Source organism: Bombyx mori, chromosome 26, assembly GCF_030269925.1.
Source record: "Bombyx mori chromosome 26, ASM3026992v2".
Taxonomy (NCBI): domain Eukaryota; kingdom Metazoa; phylum Arthropoda; class Insecta; order Lepidoptera; family Bombycidae; genus Bombyx; species Bombyx mori.
In genome coordinates, this window is record NC_085132.1 from 9885498 (window position 1) to 9910349 (window position 24852).

General features: G+C 39.4%; 1 protein-coding gene across 2 annotated transcripts in view; it reads right to left on the bottom strand.

The window, feature by feature from the left end:
• LOC101742287 (F-box/LRR-repeat protein 2) overlaps positions 1 to 24852 on the bottom strand; it is a 28585-nt gene that overhangs the window by 1606 nt on the left and 2127 nt on the right. The window contains exons 1-10 of one of the 2 annotated variants that reach the window (XM_004922050.5): positions 16036 to 16345; positions 12827 to 12995; positions 11798 to 11953; positions 11241 to 11390; positions 8490 to 8650; positions 7236 to 7341; positions 6133 to 6334; positions 5330 to 5497; positions 1601 to 1655; positions 603 to 751 (exon numbers count right to left, since the gene is read on the bottom strand). In XM_004922050.5, coding sequence (XP_004922107.1) covers positions 603 to 751; positions 1601 to 1655; positions 5330 to 5497; positions 6133 to 6334; positions 7236 to 7341; positions 8490 to 8650; positions 11241 to 11390; positions 11798 to 11953; positions 12827 to 12995; positions 16036 to 16134 — 1415 coding nt within the window. In that variant the 5' untranslated portion in view covers positions 16135 to 16345. Of the gene's footprint in view, positions 1 to 602; positions 752 to 1600; positions 1656 to 5329; positions 5498 to 6132; positions 6335 to 7235; positions 7342 to 8489; positions 8651 to 11240; positions 11391 to 11797; positions 11954 to 12826; positions 12996 to 16035; positions 16346 to 24852 lie in introns of those variants that run through there. The other variant, XM_004922051.5, reaches the window with a different exon arrangement.

Genomic DNA, 24852 nt, shown 5'->3' on the forward strand with positions numbered 1-24852 from the left:
TCTCGTCACCGCGATTCAGGAATTGTTGAATTTACGTGCAGCGACATCTGTTGATAACAAACTAAATAGAAATAATTCTATGGACTTATTTTTTCGTTTCGTTTCATTTCGTTTCATCGAGTTTGAAATCACAACGATTCTAAAGAAGTTTCAGTTCAATAAACTGCACTCAACATATTATGTTATATATGAGGACGTCGGCGCAAAAGTGGCCTAACCCACAATTTATTTAAAACATAATAAATTTTGATGCAAAATCGGCCTGTCCTTAGTTTCAATCCATAGACAACAGATAACTTAAAAACATCATTTTAGCGCGTATTTTTTGCTTCTGTTATGTGGTTACTGGAGCCTGGACAACATAAATGCGCCACCTGCCTTGTGATATGAGTCCTAAGGTCTCAAGTATAGTGACAACCGCTGCTCCACCCTTCAAACCGAAACGCATTATTGCTTCACGACAGAAATAGACAGGGTGGTGGTACCTACCCGCGCGGATTCACAAGAGGTCCTACCACCAGTAAATGTCAATTGTCAACGTCAAATGTCACCAGTTGGGTATAAGATCTGCGCATGTATATACCTGTGTACACAAACCTTACCTCAGCACTAAACATTTTAGTTTCAAACACTTGACGCGGAGTATGTCGATCGCCTTCTGGCTCTTGTCGCTGAAGCGCAGGTTCTCCGGGTCCCAGCGCAGCTCCAGGCGCTCCAAGTTAGGGCAGCTGTTCGCAATGCCATCCATCAGCTGGAAATCGGAGATTAGAAGGATATTCTTGAGAGGGCAAATGTGTTCTAGAGTGGAGACTGCGAAATGGCCAACGTAGTGCAGAATGCCCACAAATTCGGTGGAGCGACTATCTATAGAGGTGGCTGGCTAGAGCTGAATGAGCGAAGTCGAGGATCGTGTAATTGGAGAGGCCTGTGTCCAGCAGTGGACTGCTATAGGCTGATTATGAGAGGAGATATTTTTTTTATTGCTTGACATCTAAGATCTATTTAGGACCATCGAGAACTCGTTGCGAGTAGCATGGCCATACTGTACCGGTGGTAGGACCTCTTGTGAGTCCGCGCGGGTAGGCACCACCACCCCGCCTATTTCTGCCGTGAAGAAGTAATGCGTTTCGGTTTGAAGGGTGGGACAGCCGTTGTAACTATATTGAGACCTTAGAACTTATGTCTCAAGGTGGGTGGTGGCATTTCCGTTGTAGATGTCTATGGGCTCCAGTAACCACTTAACACCAGGTGGGCTGTGAGCTCGTCCACACATCTAAGCAATAAAACAAAAAATGGTTACGGGCTAGATCATCACTTGTGTATTCTTTTATATTGCCCTTATAGGCAGACTAGTAGACGGCCCACTTGATGGCGAGTGGTTACCGTCGCCCATGGACGTCAGGGGCAATTGCCAGGGGCAAAACCAAGCCGGAGCTTGCTATTAAACCAATACGAGTAGATTTATTCGCGAAGCAGCTGCTCTTGGGCTGGTAGGTCTGTTTCGCGCTCGGGCAACAGCTAGGCGCGCCTCCCGGCTGTACCCGGCACTGGCCTACCTGCATTGATGAAAAAAAAAGCGACTACTTTTTGTAAAAATCACCTGGTCAACGTGAATGTTGATCCCGAGACGCTCCTGAGTTCCCATTATAAGGATCCTGTAACGAAAATATGTTATTTTTAAATACATACATTATATTTATTTATGATTACAATCAATATTCGTCTTTTTTTTAGCATCTTTTTTTTTTTTTTTAACCTATGTTGATAGCCTTGAGAGGCTATTTCAGCTTCACCCTAACGTTTGTAGGTGAGCTCACGGGGCTCAACCGGAGAGTTGCTAACACTGACCCTAGCAAGAGCAGTGCTTCGCAGAATCGACTACCGGATCGGAAACGCGACCCACTGAGAAGATCCGGCGAGAAACTCAGTGGGTTGTGTCTATGGGTTAGTTCGCTCGTCGAGCCCTTCGTCGCAAGCGACGGGTTCGACGAGGACGGTGACCGGTGCTTGTGGTACCTAAAAGCACCGTTAATGGATCAGGACTAGTTTCATAGGTAGCTTTATAGTGTTCTGTTTTTTGAAATTATACTTCTTTAGGCCTTTATGAAAAATTGATGAGAGTGAAATTTTACGATGCGCGCGCACCGTGACACAAAATTAACAGAATTAAGTTGCCCACTAAATCGCTCATTACAATACGACCGACGTAACTTGGCAAGATAGAATATAGCCGCAGATGGACTTTCCGAACCGTACCGAGAATTACCGAATTTATACGATTTCAAGAAAAGGGATGTCCAATATGCATGTTGGATGTTGCATAAGGATGTTGTTTAATCGATTTTTTTTCAAATTGATTAAAATTTAAATTAAAAAAAAAGAAATAAATTTAATAAAAATAAAGTATAACTTATTACGCGCGTACATAACACCGCCACACCAAGTACACGCACCCTTTTTTTATTCAGTTCTTTTATTTTAATGTCAATTACAAAACTTAAATAGGAAAAGACAGTAAATTAATCGATGATATATCTCCAGTTATGTATCAGTGATTATAATCGAATCTCAATAATTAAGCGAATACTAGTAACCATAATCGTTACGCTCAATACTTGAAGAATTTCAAGAGAGAGACAGTTTTACGACCTTAAAAGCGCATGTCACATCAAATTGTTGACGAAAAAGTGGTTTAGGAATTTGTGTATCGACGCTAAATCAACCAATATTAGTTTGTAATTCCTGGGCACATATATCGATGCCTCCAATGAACACTACTCTAACTCAAAATTTTGAAATTTTCGTTTTTCACGCAAATCGCTTCACCATGTTAAAAGTATTACAATTAATCATTATTGATGGGGTTCGAAGCAAGAGTAAATCAGCTAGTTACACAAAAAAACCATAAATATATCTGCAATAATAAAGATTTTATTAACTTTTTTCATTTAAACGCTCCGCCTGTAAATCTACGAATTTGGAGTTAGCGTAGTGTTCATTGGAGGCATCGGTATATTAATGTTCAAATTTAAGCGCCATATGGCTTGATATCGCTATGCAATAATCAAAAGGGCTTTTTCCGTACCTATCCATTGATAGCCTAAGGACAGGTAGGTGAGCTCTATTTCAGCTATGCACCGACAGGTAGGTGAGCTCATAGACGCAATCTGAGAGAATTTGCTAACACTAGCCCTAGCAAGAACAAAGCTTCACAGAATCTATCATTAGATCGGAATCGCGACCCACTGAGTAGATCCGGCGAGAAACTTGGGATCTGAAAAAATGTCGAATCAGTCAAAGACCTCCAGGTGGGGTTATTACTTAAATAACGAGTATGGTATTTCAAGGTGGGTGGCGCACTTACGTTGTAGATGTCTATGGGCTAACCACTTAACACCAGGTTAATTAATACGTACTCAACAAATGTTCACGATTGACTTCCACGGTGAAGGAATAACATCGTGTAATAAAAATTAAACCCGCAAAATTATAATTTGCGTAATCACTGGTGGTAGGACCTCTTGGGAGTCCGAGCGGGTGGGTACCACCACCACGCCTATTTCCGCCGTGAAGCAGTAATGCGTTTCGGTTCGAAGGGTGGGGCAGCCGTTGTAACTATACTGATACCTTAGAACTTATATCTCGAAGTAGGTGGCGCATTTACGTTGTAGATGTCTATGGGCTGCAGTAACCACTTAACACCAGGTGGGAGGTGAGATCATCCACCGATCTAAGTAATCTATATATACCTAGTCAGGTCATAAATTCTGTCACATGTTTAATGTAAAATAATTGAAACAAGTTTATTCATTATGTAACCATTCATATACCAAAATGAACTTAACAAAACATAGATTCTTATGACACTAAAGTTTATTCAAAATGACCTCCGTGATTTTGAATACAGGCCTTCAATCTGCGCGGCCAGTCGTCTATCGCAGCACGAACGAGGTCCATGTCAATATCGGCGGCTGCCTTAATCAAGGATGTCTTGAGTGACTCCAAATTGGGATGAGGCTTTGAGCACGCCTTTTCCTCCAAGTGTTGCCATATCTTGTAATCTAACGGATTCAAATCTGGACTGGAGGAGGGCCAGTCTTCGTGCCGGATGAAGTCGATTTCACGCGCCGCCAGCCAGTCTTGTGTGCTCTTCGCTCTATGAGCTGGCGCCGAATCTTGTTGGAATACCCAGTGCCTGTTATTGAACATGGTATGAGAAACAGGTTCCACAAGGTTTGTCAGGACTGTATTTTGATACACAACTGCATTCGTTTTTACACCTTTCTCACAAAAATGTACCTCTGTTAAGCCCCAATAAGAAACTCCAAACCATACCATGAGCGAGGATGGAAAATGACCTCGTTGGACACGCGGAATACGGATGCTCGCTTCTTCACTACTGTGTGCGTACACCTTATCATTTTGTTTGTTGTAGCTCTCTTCTACGGTAAAAAATTTTTCATCCGAAAAAAGAATTTCCCGATATTTTTTTCCCGCGTACCGCTTCAACAAAGCGCGGCATCTCTTCAGTCTCAGGTCCATTAGACGAGCATTCAAACGATGTCCTGTTTTTCTTCGATATGCCCGAAGCCCTAAGTCTTCATTTAACACCCTTTTCACCGTGATTCTGCTTAACACCATCTGAAGGGCCAACAGTTTCTGCTTACGTTTGGGATTTCTTTGAATTCGCGCCTTCACAGCTTTTATCACTGCTGCAGTCTTAACAGACCGAGGGCGACCACTTCTTAACCTGTCATCTACACTAGAGTCTTCATTGTATCGTTTGATGGTACGATAAACGAATCTTTTGGTTATATTCAAATTTTCAGTATGTTAAAAATTTGAATTGGCGCGTAACGGCAACGATGCAGCGCAATAACTGCAACACGGTCTTCTTTAAGCGTCCACTCCATATTTAAAAATGAGTAAAATTCTAAAAGTATACATTTTTATTTTCATGAACAATTCGAAATTCGAATTCAATAAACTTTTTTGTGGCCAGCATTCTAAAAGAAAAGTTTTTACTGTGTGACAATACTTATGACCTGACTAGTTATATAAATGAATTGCTGTTCGTTAGTCTCGCTAAAACTCGAGAACGGCTGGACCGATTTGGCTAATTTTGGTCTTGAATTATTTTTGGAAGTCCAGAGAAGGTTTAAAAGGTATATAAATATGAAAAGGCTCGGAATTAAATAAAAATAACAATTTTGTTTATTCTTTGATGTGTCCCCCGTCGGACGGATTCCTTTTGTCTTTTATTTATCGATTGAGGCACTACGAAGTCTGCCGGGTCAGCTAGTAAAAAATAATAATAATAATAAAGTACTTAGCGTTGTTGAGCAGCTGCAGCACGCTCTGCCACAGCTGGTCGGTGATGTGCGGCATCCCGCCCAGCACCAGCCCGTGCAGCTGCGAGCCGTGCCGCGACAGGAAGCGGTGCAGCGCTTCGTCCGACAGGTTGTCCGACGAGTCCACGTCCAGCGCCACCAGGTTCCTTACGCAAACATCTTTTTTGAAGTCAAACTTCTTTTTTTTTATTGCTTACTCTCCGTAATATTAACTTATCTGGAATTATTTATCTCTACTACCATTTTATTATAGGATCGTTTCGACCTTAAATTAGGAATGAATAGTGGAAAATGAGAGCTCAACTTATAATGGTTGGTTTTCATTCTCAAATATGGTTAATTTTTTATAGGTACAGATCGCCAACTGTGTTCTGGTGGCCCGGAGGCCTTTCCAGCTTCACCAGGACAGGTGAGAGCAAAGGCTCAGCCAAGAGGGCTGGGATTTGCTAACAGCTGCCCGAGCGCCTCCGAAGGAGACCTAAGAACTCAAGAGCAGCTGCTTCGCGAATGAATCTACTACCGGATCGGAATCGCGACCCGCTGAGAAGATCCGACGAGAAACTCAGCGGGCTGACGCATGGGTTAGGTTGCACGTCGACCTCTTTGTCGAGTTCGACGAGTACGGTTAGACCACTGTGTTATAGTTTATTATCTACGATGATAGACTAATGTACGGTCGACCTACGATCAAGTGATCATGGTGACTCACCGACGCTTTGAGCAAAGCCAAACCTTAGCCTCTACGAAAACTCTTGAAATATCGCACAAGAAATCTCCTCACCTAGCAGTCCCAGCTTCCACCCAAGCTTTAAGTACAGAGTCATTGAACCCGTTGATTTGGCCGGCGCTCAGAAAGCGCAGGTTCGGTATCCGGGTGAGCATGTCTATCAGGCACTCGGTCGACAAGTCTGTGGCGGTCAAATCCAATTCCTGAACGGAGGATTTCTCCCACTCCACTTGCATTACGTAGTCGGATCGAAGACCTGTGCGATGTATTTATTTTTATTTAAAAAAGTACTGTCACATGACAAACATTTAACATTGAAAATAACTTTAAACTATTTAATTTATGGCCTGATGTACGTGACAATAATGGCGTACATAACATTGGCAATTCATCGGCTTGAAGATGGAATACAATAATGATAATAAAAAAAGAATACCTAATGAAAACATACTTTGAAATTCAAATTTAACAAGTAATACAATAATAATTATTGATTTGAGAAAGTTTATGAACCACTGCCTAAGATCCGAGATGATTGTAAAAGCAAAGGATCCATTACCGGTTATTAAATCATCATCGACTATAAGGACTGGTCCCAAGCTCACTTTAAAAAAGACCATCACCAGGCCTTTCATTTACAGTTCTGTGATCGTCTTGCATGGTAAGAACCTTTCTTGGAAGAGACTTGCTAAAACAGACTAGAAAGTAAATAAATAGATTTGTCTTCGATATTGTTTAGTTGTATGGACGAGCCCACAGCCCACCTGGTGTTAAGTGGTTACTGGAGCCCATAGACATCTACAACGTAAATGTGCCATTCACCTTGAGACATAAGTTCTAAGGTTTCAGTATAGTTACAACGGCTGCCCCACCCTTCAAACCACAACACATTACTGCTTCACGGCAGAAAATAGGCAGGGTGGTGGCACCTACCCGCGCGGACTCACAAGAGGTCCTACCACCAGTAAATACCATGGCTCTTCCAACTATGAAAATCGCGGATTCATCAAAATTAAAAATCAGGGTACCAATCCTAATTTACGTATCTATAATGTATATTTAACCACGAAAATTTAAACCCTGTTTGGTTTCTTGACGCAATTGCGGAGGGGATCCTAGGGCGGGTGTAGAATACAAGTTCTACCACGTATACTTACTGCATCCGTTCATCAGGAGACAGGTGAGTCTTCGCGAGCGCTGGAACAAGGTCTTCATGGTGGATCCCGTAACCTTGTTGCAAAAGTTCACCGCCAAACATTCCAACTGGACGTGAAAATAACTTTAAATACTTTAAAGTTTAAAAATCTGTTCTTTAGTTCGTTAGTTAACTGGTTACCAAAGGCAATGGACATTGACAATGTAAATGACGACACCCAACTTGAGACTTGAGTTTTAAAGCAGCCGCCCAGTCTTCAAACCGATGCTTTACGGCAGAATTACTGGTGGTAGGACCTCTTGTGAGTCCAACGGGTAGGTACCATTAACCTGCCTATTTCTGCCGTGAAGCAGTAATGCGTTTCGGTTTGAAGGGCGGGGCAGTCGTTGTAACTATATTGAGACCTTAGAACTCATAGTAGGTGGCGGCATTTACGTTGTTGATGTCTATGGGCTCCGGTAACCACTTAACACCAGGTGGGCTGTGAGCTCGTCCACCCAACTAAGCAATTAAAAAAAAAGAGAATTAGGCAAGGCTACCACCACCCTCCCTGAAGACAACACATGTTTTTCCCTACCTGTTCGCTAGTAGCCTTAGGGGCTATTTCAACTAAGCGCGGACGGATTGGTGAGTTCACAGACTCAACCTGAGGAAATTAGCCAATACTAACCCTAGCAAGAGCGGTGCTTCGCAGAATCTACCACCGGATCAGAATCGCGACCCACTGAGAAGATCCGGCGAGATTACTGGTGATAGGACCTTTTGTGAGTCCACGCGGGTAGGTACCACTAACCTGCCTATTTCTGCCATGAAGCAATAATGCGTTTCGGTTTGAAGGGCGGGGCAGCCGTTGTAACTATACTGAGACCTTAGAACATATATCTCAAGGTGGGTGGCGCATTTACGTTGTAGATGTCTGTGGGCTCCGGTAACCACTTAACACCAGGTGGGCTGTGAGCTCATCCACCCATCTAAGCAATAAAAAAAACCCAGTGGGCTGTGTTTATGGATTAGAGCTCACTGAGTTTCTCGCCAGATCTTCTCAGTGGGTCGCGTTTCCGATCCGGTGGTAGATTCTGCGAAGCACGGCTCTTGCTAGGGTTCGTGTTAGCAACGTCGTCAGGTTTGAGCCCCGTGAGCTCACCTACTAGTTAAGGTTCCGCTGAAATAGCCTCTCAAGTCTTATCAGCTTAGGTAGGAAAAAAAAATATATGGGTTAGTTATTTATGTGTCTATGGGAGTGGACACAAGTTACCTGTATACAGTTCGAACTGAACGCGTCGATATGCGAGTCGTCGACAAAGTTTATCCCGTACAAATTGATGACTCTTAGGTTGGGAGTCGCCGATTTCAATTTGTGAACGTTTATCACTTCGTATATCTCTTCCTCTTCCTCTTCGACCTTCTCGTACGTGCCTGAGCGAGACAGAAATATATTACCGCAACGCTTTCCGTATTTTTAAAATTCTACATTTAACTACTACTAGCTTTTGCCCGCGACTTCGTGCGCGTGGAATAGTTCACAAATAATGCTTTATTTTTGAACAAATTTGGTTAGCATAAAAAACGTTATAGTGAGCCAACCTTAACATAGAGACGTATGCTGTCGCGGACTTTTTTTTATATCTTTTAAAAGGGGAACAATTCTGTCATACATTATTTTAGCGAAACTTTAACTGTTTCTGCAGCGCACGCAGCGGAAGTTCTCAAAAGGGAAAAAAACCCGATTTTGAAACATTATTTATTGGTGCTCCGCTTTTATTAGTCTTAGATGTTATATAGCCTATAGTCTTCCTCAATAAATGGGCTATCTAACAAGAATTTTTCAAATCGGACCAGTAGTTTCTGAGATCAGCGCGTTCAAACAAAACAACAAACTCTTCAGCTTTATAATATTAGTATAGATATAGATAGAATACCTACTTTTTTTTTTTTTATTGCTTAGATGGGTGGATGAGTTCACAGCCCACCTGGTGTTAAGTGGTTACTGGAGCCCATGGACATCTACAACGTAAATGCGCCACCCACCTTGAGATATAAGTTCTAAGATCTCAGTATAGTTACAACGGCTGCCCCACCCTTCAAACCGAAACGCATTACTGCTTCACGGTAGAAATAGGCAGGACAGTAGTACCTACCCACGCGAACTCCCAAGAGGTCCTAACACCAGTAACATGTTTATAAGTCGTTCCAAGTATAAAACTCCGTTTCTTAATTTTTTTTAGTTAAGTTACTTCAATTCTAAGCGTGCGATATCTAAAGAAAATGGATTCCCTTTAACTAGAATTTTACCGCGCTTTTTCCATATTTGAATAGGAGTTCGAATTAATGTAGTAGAATGTCAATATGTCAGCGGCGACCGGTAGTTGAAATTCGACTATAATTAATTGAAATTATATGTTTGTACACTTTTTTTTTTTTTTTTTTATTCCTACCTAAGCTGATAGCCTTGAGAGGCTATGTCAGCGTAACCCTAACTTTAGTAGGTGAGCTCACGGGGCTCAAACCTGACGATGTTGCTAACACGAACCCTAGCAAGAGCCGTGCTTCGCAGAATCTACCACCGGATCGGAAACGCGACCCACTGAGAAGATCCGGCGAGAAACTCAGTGGGCTGTGTCTGAGAGTTAGTTTACTCGTCGAGCCCTTCGTCGCAAGCGACGGGTTCGACGAGAACGGTGACCGGTGCTTGAAGTACCTAAAAGCACCGTTAGCGGATCGGGAGGATCCGAGATGACGTGTTTTGGGCGACGTCGACTGCTTTCCATTCTGTCCGCAGGATCGGGAATGTAGTTACCGGCGGCCACGATGAGAGGTTTCTCGTGTCGTGCCACTTTATCGAAGTGGCGCTTGTACACTATTATGATTCTATTGTCAAAGACTATTATTATACTTCTATAGTCACAGATTTCGTCAAGACTACACTTCAAACAAAATTAATAAAGACAAACAACATTTAATTTATTCTTCATTTGACCACAGATTATAAGTAATAAGAAAAGTTTGACAATAAACAAATAATGGTTTGCATGCGTGTGTGTGTGTGTGTAATGTTTTTATTTTATTGATTTAATGTTAACATTCTGCACTCCATCTCTATATTCTCTACAAGTGTCGGAAATTTCATACTCCTCCGTCCGCGCAATTTTCGTAAAAAGCGGTACAAAGTTTTTGCTTCACGTATGAATGTACAGTATACAAATAATAAATCGGAGACTCAATCAAATCTTATCTTATCTTATTTTTCATAAAATTTAGTATACAGCGGATTTCGGGGCGATAAATCGATCTAGCTACGATTTATTTTCAGAAAATGTTGTTTTATTCGTGTTTTCAATAATCAACTTTATGACTCTTCCCGACATCTATTGCCGAATAATAATACTATTTTTCTTAATTGAGAGCAACTAACTGCTTTAAAGACACAGTAACACTAAAGCTACTTCAGCAGATGGCGTTGTTAAGCAACCCGAAGCGAAGTGTTTGGTTTGAGGTTAAACCAAGAAAATGAATTATTTATTTATATTATTTGTGTCTTTTGTAACTCGCGTGTTCACTTAAAAATGCCTAAACGATCTTGGGATATTTCGTCATTTTATCAATATGTAATTCGTATTTAAATATAATTTCTAATAAACACACAATGAAACCCGCAAAATTATAATTTGCGTAATTACTGGTGGTAGGACCTCTTGTGAGTCCGCCCAGGTGGGTACCACCACCCTGCCTATTTCTGCCGTGAAGCAGTAATGCGTTTCGGTTTGAAGGGTGGGGCAGCCGTTGTAACTATACTTGAGACCTTAGAACTTGTATCTCAAGGTGGGTGGCGCATTTACATTGTGGATGTCTATGGGCTCCAGTAACCACTTAACACCAGGTGGGCTGTGAGCTCGTCCACCCATTCTAAGCAATAAAAAAAAAAAGTTTATAAACAAAAAAAAATAACGAGCATAGCTCGGTCATCATCCAGTAATACTTAATGTTACACGATATTTTAGTTACGCACCTATTAGATGCAATATCTCTAGGCCGTTTATGAAATTGTAAATCTTTCGCATGAATCCCTCCATGAAGATGACCTCGGACAGACAGATGCACAGGTAGCGGAGCTTCGTCGGGAAGGCTTGCATTTCCGAAAAGTCGTGGAGTTGCATCGCTGAAATACGTAATAGTCAAAATAAAAATAAAAATAAGTAATAGTTTATCTATTTTCCATAAAAGCGTGTTTTGTTAGTTTTTTTAAACTATTGTTTATTTTTCATTTTTTATTTAAATTTAATTTTTTTAATTGCTCAGTGGTGTAGATTGGGAGAGGCCTATGTCCAGCAGTGGACGACTGTGGGCTATTGATGATGATGATGATGATGATGAAAAAGCAAAAAGTATCAACCAACAGATTCAGAAACTTGTTATCCAGCTGGATTAGGGGCCTTGTACAGAAAGCAGTTATCCTTAATACGGCATGTATTGTGATGAGGTTTCTCACTCTGGAGTCCTAGCCACTGGTGAGTTATGTCGTAGAGAACACCAGTTTAAGATTTTTAAAAACAATGCAACACTCACCAGTACTAAAATCAAGAAGCATGTGTGTCAAATTAGGACATTTAGCTGCCAACTCGTGGAGGACTGTGTGGGTTATCAGCTCTATTGGAAGCTCTATATAACGCAGCGACGGTCCAAATCTTATTGATATCAGCGCTAACAGTGATTCCAGAGAACCTGAAATTTATGAGACACGGTTCGAAATAAAAAGTAGTATTCGTCACTATTTTCACGGTACCTTTGCCTACAAAAAATTAATGGTATTTAAAAAATTAAAAAACCAATTAGGGAGGCGCCACTTTAGCAAGCGATGTCACTTCAAAGATGGCGGCAAATGATTTTTTTCAAATCGCTACACTTCACTCCGTTTACAGCTGCAAAATTAATATCATATCATGTGACGCTGCGCTAGTTTGGTGGGCTTTTGTCACAGGCTTTTGTGTTGTAAATTGCTGCTTACAGCTGGACACTTATCCAACGAATTATTCATATACCCTCCATAGTTATTGAATAATCAGTGTCAGTTAACTCAAATTTGTGTGGAGTTTGCCTACGTCTGCCGCTAAGGGCGCTGTTTCAACTGCATAGAAATTTGAGTTAACTTTTACGCTATCGAGAACGTTAAAAAACTCACACTGAGCACACTGGTCTCTTAGTGATGCTTTAATACTTAATATTAGAGTGACCATAAAAAAATTTATTTAATAGTCATAATATGTAAATTTCAAGTTTTCAGAAATAAATAAGAAGATCGTTGGGATTTTTGGTTTTTTAATAAAACGTATTTCCGAAATAAAATTTATATATTACAAATTACAAAATAAAATATAAAATTTGAGCGCTATGAGCGAGCGCTATGACTTATCCTTCTTCAAACTAGGCTTGTGGAGAGTACTCAACGGTAGGCAGCGGCTTGGCTCTGCCCCTGGCATTGCTGAAGTCCATGGGCGACGGTAACCACTCACCATCAGGTGGGCCGTATGCTCGTCTGTCTACAAGGGCAATAAAAAAAATACATATTATATTATACATAAAATAGTAGGTACTTACTAACGTGCAATCCTGATATTTCCGGCCTCAAACTAACGTGCGTCCACAATTTCGTGTCGTACGCAACCATCCTCCATCGTCTGCAAACAGTTGCCATACGACATATCTCACGGTGTGTTAGATACGAGAAAATGTTCAATAAAACCTTGTCCGGAAGTTTTTCGATGGTCTGAAATTAAAAAAATATATATTGAGGTTAACTAATCTAAGTAATTGAAAAAGTATTTTTGGCAGGAACGCAAGGCGTGAAGTTGTGTGATTTGTTTCATTTTGTCTATTTAGTGTTTAATCAGGTTTAAATGTGTAATAATGGTGGTTTATTAACTGCTTAGTATCTGTGAAAGTGCACAAATGTGGGACAATAAAACAAAGCCGCTGGACGTATTTTCTCGGGATCCTCCAAAAAGTCAATTGAAAAAATCTCAGTAAATGACCACCATTTTACTGAGATTATATTTCATCCTATATCATTTCACCTCATTTCATTTAATTTCATCCCTGTTGATTAATGTCTCAAATTAATCATCCTCATTTCATTACACTCAATATTATCATTTTTCATAAAAATAACAATATAAATTAAAATAAGACATGACTTAAAGGTCTTAGTTACCAGGCCAAAAATCTCTTAAAAAAAGCAATTTAGAAACTATATAAATTTTAATACTATATTTAGTAGGTTTTTAGAGTCACTGATATAATTAAAATTTCTTTTACGGTTTTAATCTAGCGTTTATTATTACAATATTATTATTTCTGACAGTAGTTCGCACATATATGCAAATGTCGACGTATAACGCCTAATACGTGACCACGAGAACTATAAAATATTCATCATCATCAGCATGTAGCAGTCCACTGCTGGACATAGGTCTCTCCAATTCCATGCCATTGAGCACGATCCTCGGCTTTTCTCATCCAGTTCGCCAGGTACCCTGCATAGATCGTCACTCCATCGAGCCTGAGCGCGTCCTGTGTGCTTGCTTAGTGCGAGTTTTTTAACGTTCTCGATATCGTAAAAGTTAACTCAAATTTGTATGAAGTTGGAACGTTTGACTACGTTTGCCGCTAGGGGCACTATTCCATCCAGCTTCATACAAATTTCAGGTAACTTTTAGCCCTCATTCGCCCGGGCGTTTTAAAAACGATGCGTTAAAACTCGGCGTCGGCGCTTTTATAACGTTCTCGATGTGACGTAATCTGTAACGCCCAACGCTTGGCGCTCAAAATGCAACACTGCGCGATAAAAATGCGTCGCGTTTTAAAAACGCTGACGTATGAACGTATACCAGGAAATGCATCTGTTATATTTAAACGTTTTTTTAACGCGCCCTAAAAAACTCCGGTCCTTTTTTTTTTCCTACCTAAGCTGAGAGCCTTGAGAGGCTATTTCAGCGTAACCCTAACGTTTGTAGGTGAGCTCACGGGGCTCAAACCTGACGACGTTGCTAACACGAACCCTAGCAAGAGCCGTGCTTCGCAGAATCTACCACCGGATCGGAAACGCGACCCACTGAGAAGATCCGGCGAGAAACTCAGTGGGCTGTGTCTGAGAGATAATTTACTCGTCGAGCCCTTCGTCGCAAGCGACGGGTTCGACGAGAACGGTGACCGGTGCTTGAAGTACCTAAAAGCACCGTTAGTGGATCGGGAGGATCCGAGATGACGTGTGGTCCGGTGCGTACGAAACCTTACGCTATTAAGAACGTTAAAAAGCTCGCACTAAGCACACTGCACTACGTATGTCAATTCGCGTTCTCCACTCAAGAAAATAAATAGTATTAGTAATTAAAGTGTAATCAACGTCAGAATGTATTTTTAATGCATCAACGTTTCAAAAAGTTTGCAAACATGCAATTTTTTTAAAAAACTAACAAAGTACGCTTTTATAGAAAATCCAACTCAAAAATAGAATATTTTTTTAATAAATTTGAATTAAAAATAGTGTATGAAAAAATGATTTTATTGTAAAAAAAAGGCGTAGGGTACAACCCACGCGTTTTTAACAATAAAATATTTTTTAGTTAATTCGGTAGTAACAAATTGGTATTGTATTTTGGTGGAATTTATTAATAATTATACAAATACCTAAATACTTTTATCGCGTCTGGAATTTAAAGTAGTTTTTTTTTTTACCTATGCTGATAGCTTTGAGAGGCTATTTCAGCTTCGCCCTAACGTTTGTAGGTGAGCTCGCGGGGCTCAACCGGAGAGTTGCTAACACTGACCCTAGCAAGAGCAGTGCTTCGCAGAATCTACCACCGGATCGGAAACGCGACCCATTGAGAAGATCCGGCGAAAAACTCAGTGGGCTGTGTCTGTGGGAGTAAAGTAGATAAACTTTGTCTTTACACTACAACATTTGGACAACTTCTTGAATAGTTATGACTATAAACAAATGAGTGCACGATATCATGAAAGGTGAAAATAGAAAATTAAATAAGATCAATAATAAATTACAGTTCTCGAAGCGGGTCGCTTGTAAAATTATAATAAATAAATGCGAACTTAAAACGCAAAAATAGTTTTATTTATTAAATATTGTTTATGTACTTTTAATGGTGTAATTTACGTTGCTTTTTATTATTATTTTTTTAAATTTTTTATTACCTGGTAACTAAGATCTTTAGGTCATGTCTTATTTTAATTTATATTCTTATTTTTATGAAAAATTATAATATGGAGTGAAATGAAACGAAATGAGAACGGATGATATGGGATGAAATATAACCTCAGTAAAATGGTGATCATTTACTGAGATTTTTTCACAGACATTACACACCGTTATTACACATTTAAACCTGAAGAAACACTAAATAGACGAAATAAAACAAATTACACAACTTCACTCCTCGCGTTCCCGCCAAAAAGTCTCCTTTTTTATTTTTATTGTATATTAGTATAGATTATAATTATTATAGTATAGATTAAATACGAACATCAAAAATGTCATCAACTGAAAACCGCCCCACACAATAATTTTATGTTTGTGTATTAAATAGAATAACGAAATAAATATCGATCATACAATGAAATTACGTTATGTTTATTTCTGTACCGTCGCCATTAAAATGACTGATTTATTTGTGACCGTAAATTAAATAAAACCATCGTATTTCACGATTAACATAACAAAATCTAAATCAACATTTGACGTGTATTACGTAAATTTATTACGAAATTTTATAGAAAAACTAAATTCGCATTACCGTGCTCGCGAATGGACTCCGCACTTGGCCTCCCTCGGTCAGGTACACTTGCGAGGCCTCTAAAGCCAGCTGGCCCCACACATCAGTGGAAATATCCATGGTAGAACGCTTACTTCAACACTTTCGGACCCAACAAATACATTCGTTATATGATTAAGCCGTGCACTTTCCTATTTAACTTGAGTAAACCCGAAATGCTAGCAACGTACGATGAATAATAAGTGGAACGCTGCTTCTAATTTTGGAACGGTCTGGGAACGCGCGAGACGATAGCGCGCGCTAACGTAATATTTTAAGAATGCCTCAATATTTATTTACTGCTTTTTTGTTGTTGTTGTTATTATTACTGCAAATGGACGAATGATGCGCCACCTGTTATTCATAATCATCTTAGGCCTTACAGGCCAGGGTGGGCCTTAGCCTGATCCAGCGTGTCTCTCCAAGTTTCAGTCAGAGCAGTCGCTCTGTTCAGGGATTTCTCCTTCCAGTTCCTGACACCGATAACTTTGAGGTCGCACTCCACGCCATCCAACAATCGGAGTTTGGGTCTGCCACGGCCCTCTGGTTTGCCATACAGCAGTTGTTTTGGCATTCTGGTATTCTCCATTCAAACCAAATGTCTTAAGTGGTTACCAAAGCGCGTTCACATATGACCCACCCTTGGAATGTGAGGTCGTAGTTACAGTTGTACTGCAAAAAACGCATATCCCACTGACATTTTCGCAGCAGAAATAGACTACATAGACCTGAATGAAAACCCTAACTAAACCGATGGGTGTGTAAGCTTGAAACTTACAAACGTGCAGGTATACTTGACTGGTAACAAAAAAACGGGGCAAAATGCCGAGGCTCGATAGAATTCCCAAAAAGCATACGTGAAGACAGACAAGATGAAAGATGACTGTGGTCACGTGAAGAAATAACCACCCCTTTCTTACTCTTCATCTAGGAGGACTCTTAAGCACCGACTGAGCTTTCGCTATATTGGTTTTTAAGTAGGTGAAAAAATGGGGGCGCTAAAAATAATTTATTCTCAAAGTGGGCAGTAAACAAAATAAGTTTGGGAGCCCCTGGTATAAGGTATACAGAAGTAAAATTAACATACTAATACCGTCATGGTAGACTATGTTTCATTGATCCCTACGTTCCAGAGGACTCGCGCAATCGACTCCAAATTTTGAGTTACGTTGCGGGATCAAGAAACATTGTCCTTATTAAGGCTGTGAGGTGATCACCTTGTCAACCAAGAGTCAAATATAGATAACACACAATTGAAATTTATTCAAAAAGAATAAAATATATATATATACGTGTTTTTTTTTCTTCTAAGCTATACAAGCGAAATACGGTCAGTCATCAGATCTTTGAAGCTCCTAGACACTCTTTTTGCGATTAAGAAGAAGCTCACTACTTTTCTATATTTTTTTACCTTAATTTTTTTTTACTTTTAAAACGTTTTAACAAAAAAGAAATGTGTGAAATGTGAATGGAGTATTTATGGGAAATCATCGATGTAATCTGAATCTAAATATTAAACATGCTTAAGTATAGCGCTAAAACCATCCACTCGTCAGATCTTGATAAAATTAAAATAGGACTACAAGGGATAGACAGATACAATAAATAGATACAATAGATTTTATTTGAAAAAATCAACAAAATCATTTTCTTTAAAAAAATAGTTGTGAACTAACGCGAATAAAATAATTTTAATTATAGAAAAATATAATTGAGAATCGCCTCCTTTTTTGAATTCGATTAATTATAACGTACTTATACACACAGCAAAACTTGACTTGGCACTTTGCTCTAAGACTTAGTTTAGGGACTAGAGGGCGATCCAAGCAACTCTTTATAGCAGGGAAACGCAACGTCTTCCATCTGTCCCCAGCACCATGACATGTCCTTCTTCAAACGAAGCTTGTGGAGAGTACTTGACGGTAGACATCAGGTTGGCTCTGCCCCTAGAATTGCTGACGTCCATGCGCAGAAGCGGATTATCCGTAAGGCAAACTAGGCACGTGCCTAGGGGCGTGTAATTACAAGGGGCGCGCGAGCTCAGAATTTTTAAATAAATAAAGTAAAAATTCAAATTCAACTGAACTAAATGTTCTGGTCTACTGAAGTCTAGGGTTTGATGATACAACGTCATCGTAATTGCAAAAACTAGTTAAAATTTATAGTATTATGATGGCCATTTATGGCCGGTCCAGGGGCGCCGATAAAGTGATTGCCTAGGGCGCTCTGGACCTTTAATCCGCCACTGTCCATGGGCCAATACCCATGTGACGCATTGTTGCTGGTGCCGAGACGTTTGCGAGTTTGACATGCAGACTAGTCGTCAAGCTTCGGGATTTACGTTGTAGATGTCTATGGGCTCCAGTAACCACTTAACACCAGGTGGGCTATGAGCTTGTATGGGTATATCTATATATTATTATATAAAAATTAATTGCTGTTCGTTAATCTCGCTAAAACTCGAGAACGGCTGGACCGATTAGGCTAATTTAGGTCTTGAATTATTTTTGGAAGTCCAGAGAAGGTTTAAATGGTAGATAAATATGAAAATCCTCAGATTGAAATAAAAATAACCATTTTGTTTTTCCTTTGATGTGCCCCCGTCGGGCGGATTCCCTTTTGTTTGTTTTAAGTAACATACCGGTCTCAGTTCGGGTCAGATATTCATTGAAGTGAGACGTTTACCAATTTTCCTCACTATCTCCAAATTCTTTTATTATAATTAGTTATTCATTATAAATATTGTATAGTGTCGAATAAATCCTTTTTTAAAAAGAGCTTGGCCTTCTCACTACTAACAGAACGTAGCCCAAACTAAGGTCGACCTTTAACTAAAAAAAATGCATTCTCAGACATAAATCTGTGTGACGTATCTGACTCTGGCGACTTAAAATAAATCTATTATCAGAGTAATGAGTCACGACCTTGGATAGTTCAATAGCATCTGAATTGAATGAAAGTAAATTTCACAAAAAACTCTAAGTTTAGTTCACAATTTTATTTGTTTTTGGACCGAAATTCCTTATGGGACGATGCAGAGGGGTACCTTACTGGGAAAAAACGTCCGTAACGTAAGATTTTTTATTAGCAATGCACACATTGTACGAATTAACTTTGTAATAACGTACAAAAAATAACATAATTTTTTATCATTCATTGCCCACGATCTCAGAGCGTTCGTTCGCGCAATACACTAACTCTCATGCAAACAACCGTGAATGAAGTGTACCACAATAAGTTCGCACGTTACCGAACGACCGTGAGTTGTTGCGAAACCTCCAGTTTTATTTTCTTTATACCTCGAATAGAACTTAATTTTTATATTTTTATAATGAGGAACTTCGTTCCTATCCGGTGTCCCACGACACCACACATCTCTTTTTCTTGTATTTTACGAATGAATTTATGAATGAATCGCTTACAATTCAACTGAATGATTGTTAATATTAGTACTTGGCTTTCTTATTTATGGCGGGTCTTACAAGATTGTCGATATCTAGTTATCAATTTTTAAACCACGCTAACATCGGCTTTCGCTTATCAACGTTTCAAAGCTAAGCTCACACGGTCTGCTCATAAACGAATTGCCAAGACAAATATCTTGAGATAGTTCTACACACGTTGATATGAAAAGGTTTACGTTTCGCCTGGTTTTTTTTTTGTTGCCCTTGTAGGCAGACGAGCATACGGCCCACCTGATGGTGAGTGGTTACCGTCGCCCATGGACTTCAGCAATGCCAGGGGCAGAGCCAAGCCGCTGCTTACCGCTTAATACTCTCCACAAGCCTCGTTTGAAGAAGGACATGTCATAGCGCTCGCTCATTAACTAGAAGTTTCGTGGGAGAACCACCAAAATATCTATACCAATATTATAAAGCTGAAGAGTTTGTTTGTTTGAACGCCTTCGATCAATAATAGTTACTATTGTTGATCGAAGTTGAACGCGCTAATCTCAGGAACTACTGGTCCGATTTGAAAAATTCTTTCAGTGTTAGATAGCCCATTTATTGAGGAAGGCTATAACATCACACTAAGATAATAGCACCAATAAAGAATGTTTCAAAATCGTTTTTTTTCCCTTTTGAGAGATCGCTGCGTGCGCTGCGGTCAGTTTCGCTAAAATAATGTATGACAGAATTGTTTCCCTTTAAAAGATCTAAAAAAATTCCGCGACAGCAAATGTCTATATGTTAAGGTTGGCTCACTATAACGTTTTTTATGCTAACCAATTTTGTTCTAAAATAAAGCATTATTTGTGAACTATTCCACGCGGATGAAGTCGCAGGCAAAAGCTAGTTATTATGGAAAGCTATTACAAAAAACATATTGTTGTTAAAATTAAAATTTTGGCGTTATAAAGCCGGCACAATTACGTCCCATCACTCGTTTTTTGAGCCTGGAAACTATAACGATAGGCAGCCAATAATGTTAAAGGCCTTGCCGAATACGGTATAGTGAAACTTCCCTCCTGCACTCCTGCCGGCCCCCGAAACAGAACCTATAGGTGCCACCATCCTAACTCAGGGCGCCACGAAGTTGCCTTACGTTTCAGTTTGAAAGGTCACAGTCGTTATATAACAGGAATGACACATCGACCACATGTCTCAAGGTGAGCGGCGGTACTCACATTGTGATGTGTCTGATTGTGTGTCTATGAGTTCTAGTAACCAACACGATGTCCTTGAACAGTGTATCCAATAAATAAATAAAATTTGTTCCGAATGTGATTGTAAATAATCTTGGCCTCGTATATTTCCGACGGCTAAAAACACCGGTCAATTTTTCGTTATTGATGGTTTAGAACTTTATTTGGTTTTCTGTTTTTAATAGATACTAGTTGACCCGGCAGACTTTGTAGTGCCTCAATCGATAAATAAAAGACTTGAAGAGAAAAACTTTTGTTTAAAATAAACTTAAACAAAAGGAATCCGTCCGACGGGGAACACATCAAAGGAAAAACAATATTATTATTTTTATTTAATTCCGAGCATTTTCATATTTGTTTACCTTTAAACCTTCTCTGGACTTCCACGAATAATTCAAGACCAAAATTAGCCAAATCGGTCCAGCCGTTCTCGAGTTTTAGCGAGACTAATGAACAGCAATTCATTTATATATATAGATTATCGATTATAGTCAGAAATGCGTAAAAAACGCCTTGTATATAATAATAAAACCTTTATTCAGACAAATATTTTTTTTTTTTACATATACAATGTTGTAATATATCGATGTATACATTTTTTTTTGTTTTTTTACTATGTTTTAAGTAATTAGTGGTATTAATATTAATTAAAAATTATTTTTTTACCTATGTTATTATTAGTTATTGTCTGTTTGTCTAAAAAACGCCTTATAAACGCCTTATAAATAATAATAGCTTATAATAATCAAGGCAAAATAGTTTTTCTCTACAAAAATGCTATCAATTGAGACTGTAGAGTATTGAAATGATAAAACGAAAATATTAAGCGGAATTATAAAACCGTGAAATAGGTCAATTATCTCTTAGTCTAGTTGCGTACATAAATAAAGATTCATTGACATAAAATCTGTTCTTTTTTTTTTATTGCTTACATGTGTGGACGAGCTCACAGCCCACCTGGTGTTAAGTGGTTACTGGAGCCCATAGACATCTACAACGTAAATGCGCCACACACCTTGAGATATAGTTCTAAGGTCTCAGTATAGTCACAACGGCTGTCCCACCCTTCAAACCGAAACGCATTACTGCTTCACGGCAGAAATAGGCGTGGCGGTGGTACCTACCCGTGCGGACTCACAAGATGTCCTACCACCAGTAAAGAATGTATTCATTAGAATACAATAATTTTGTAAATTGGTTTTCCCGGAAAAAAGGTACTGATGTTACAATGTCACTTTTTTGCTTAGGTATCTGCCGCGTGTATTTTCAATGTGCCGCAGAGATTTTAGAGGGATGCGAATCATCCATAAAATAAAAACTTTTTAAAAATAATAATTTAAATGTTCACGATTGACTTCCACGGTGAAGGAATAACATCGTGTGATAAAAATAAAACCCGCGAAATCATATTTTGCGTAATTACTGGTGGTAGGATCTCTTGTGAGTCCGCGCGGGCGGGTACCACCACTCTGCCTATTTCTGCCGTGAAGCAGTAATGCGTTTCGGTTTGAAGGGTAGAGCAGCCGTTGTAGTTATACTTGTAGCAGCCGTTGTAGTTATAGTTATACTTGAGACCTTAGAACTTATTTTCAAGGTAGGTGGCGCATTTACGTTGTGGATGTCTATGGGCTCCAGTAACCACTTAACACCAGGTGGGCTGTGAGCTCGTCCACTCATCTAAGCAATAAAAAATAAAATTATTTGACGTTTTGTTATTGATACGCGGCAGTTTGTTGTGTCAATTTGTGCTAATATTAGGTTTAAAGAGAAGTAAATTGTCCCTTCGAAATAAGGTGACACTCTACAAAACTTGCATACGCCCCATCTTGACGTATGCAAGCGTAGTGTTCGCTCACGCGGCCCGCACCAACTTGAAACCTCTTCAAGTTATTCAATCCCGTTTTTGCAGGATATCCGTCGGAGCACCATGGTTCCTAAGGAACGTGGATCTCCATGATGATCTGGAGCTTAACTCAGTAAGTATCTACAGTCGGTATCATTGTGCCACTTTGAAAAGGCGGTACGACATGAAAACCCTCTTGACGTGGCCGCCATAACAGGCCGTAAACAGTCACATCGCCCTAAACACGGCATTACGGATCCTCCCGATCCATTAACAGTGCTTTTAGGTGCCACAAGCACCGGTCACCGTCCTCGTCGAACCTGTCGCTTGCGACGAAAGGCTCGACGTGTGAATTAACCCATAGACACAACCCACTGAGTTTCTCGCCGAATCTTCTCAGTGGGTCGCGTTTCCGATCCAGTGGTAGATTCTGCGAAGCACTGCTCTTGCTAGGGTCAGTGTTAGCAACACTCCGGGTTAGAGCCCCGTGAACTCACCTACACGTCAAGGAGAAACTGAAATAACCTCTCAAGGCTATCGGCATAGAAAGGAAAAAAAAGTTAGGTATATTATCTATGGTTGTACTGTCAGATCAAGGATGTATGTGTATGCAATTCATTTTTTTTTATTGCAATTGTAGACAGAGAAGCTCAGTGTCCCTCTAATAATGAGTGGTTACCATCGCTGATAGAAATCAGTATTGTTAGGGACACATCCCAGCTGCTGTCCCCCGAAAAATACCTATTGGTATTAACAATATAAATGGTTATTCTGTCTGAAACATCGACCTTCATTTTTAGGTATTTTTTTATTGCTTAGATGGGTGGACGAGCTCACGACCCACCTGGTGTTAAGTGGTTACCGGAGCCCATCGACATCTATAACGTAAATGCCACTCACATTGAGATATGAATCCTAAGGTTTCAGTATAGTTACAACGGCTGCCCCACCCTTCAAACCGAAACGCATTACTGCTTCCCGGCAGAAATAGGCAGGGTAGTGGTACCTACCCGTGTGGACTCGCAAGAGGTCTTGCCACTAGTAAATGGTGTTTGCTCACCATTCACTCTCCCGCCAGACTACGATATTCTCTATTAATGATGATGATACCTAAGATGTATAACCAGGTAAGTCGTGATTTTATCTACCCTTCCATGTTGATATATCGAAATAAAAACACAAAACACACTTGTAACAAATCACAAAAATGTAGGAGATCAACATAAGCTAACTGACGTGATTTTTGGTTAACTTATGTCATCGTCACGTTAATACTAACGCTAAAAATGCCTACTTCCAGTGATGTTTCGATAAAAAAAAGGTTTAGTTTCAACCCTGCACAGAGACTCCGAACTCAAAAAGAAAAGTATCTTATTCGTATTTCGAAGTTTACTTAAAACAATAAAGTAGCCTCAAACTAAATACAAAACATTTAAATAAAGATCAAAGGAAACATTTCGAAACAGCAATATGAGAGAGAATGCTGATAAACAGACTCTGCATCAGAGCAACTATTTACTGAGATTACGGTTTAATTTAACAACAAATCGAATGCATCAATTACAATTTGAATTCAAGGTGAATCATGATTTATGTTTGTAAATATTGGTTTGGGATTCTACAGAAAAGTGATAAGAATTTCTTCAATTGTTAATGACGCAATTAAGTAACGTGTTAAAAAGTGCCTAATAATTCCGATTACAAATGTAATAATCATAATAATAATTTACTAATAACTGGGAACAAATCACGCGCGGTCATTCTGCCCCAATTTAGAATTCCCTTTGCTATTTGCTGGGTACCAGAGACAAACATACTTATATATCTTTAAATATATACATATATAGTTAATAAACATCCAGACAAAAACCTGTTCATCACACAATGTTTGCCCGATGCGAGAATCGAACCCACGACCGTTGGTGCAACAGTCAGCTCACTAACTACTGCACCGCTGAGTCAATTTAATGTAAGCTTTGTTAAAACCAGTTTTAAGGTTTAATCTAGCTTTTTTTTCTATTCACTGTTCCCGCTTCACTGTTCTCGAAGTTTCTATTATCTTACAGTTCTCGTGGTCACACACACGACTGAGGTATTGTTATACCTTGACATTTGAATAACGTGCTACTTACCGTTAGGACTAATAAAATTAAGATAATAAACGTGAGATTAAACCGTAAAAATTGCTTTATTTTTAATACTCGCGAATACCAAAGAAAATACTATCGGTCAAAAACTTTGTTTTTTTTTTTGTTTTGTCAAAAGAATCTCGGATGTCTTAGGTATAGTTACATTGTGTTAAGTGATACTA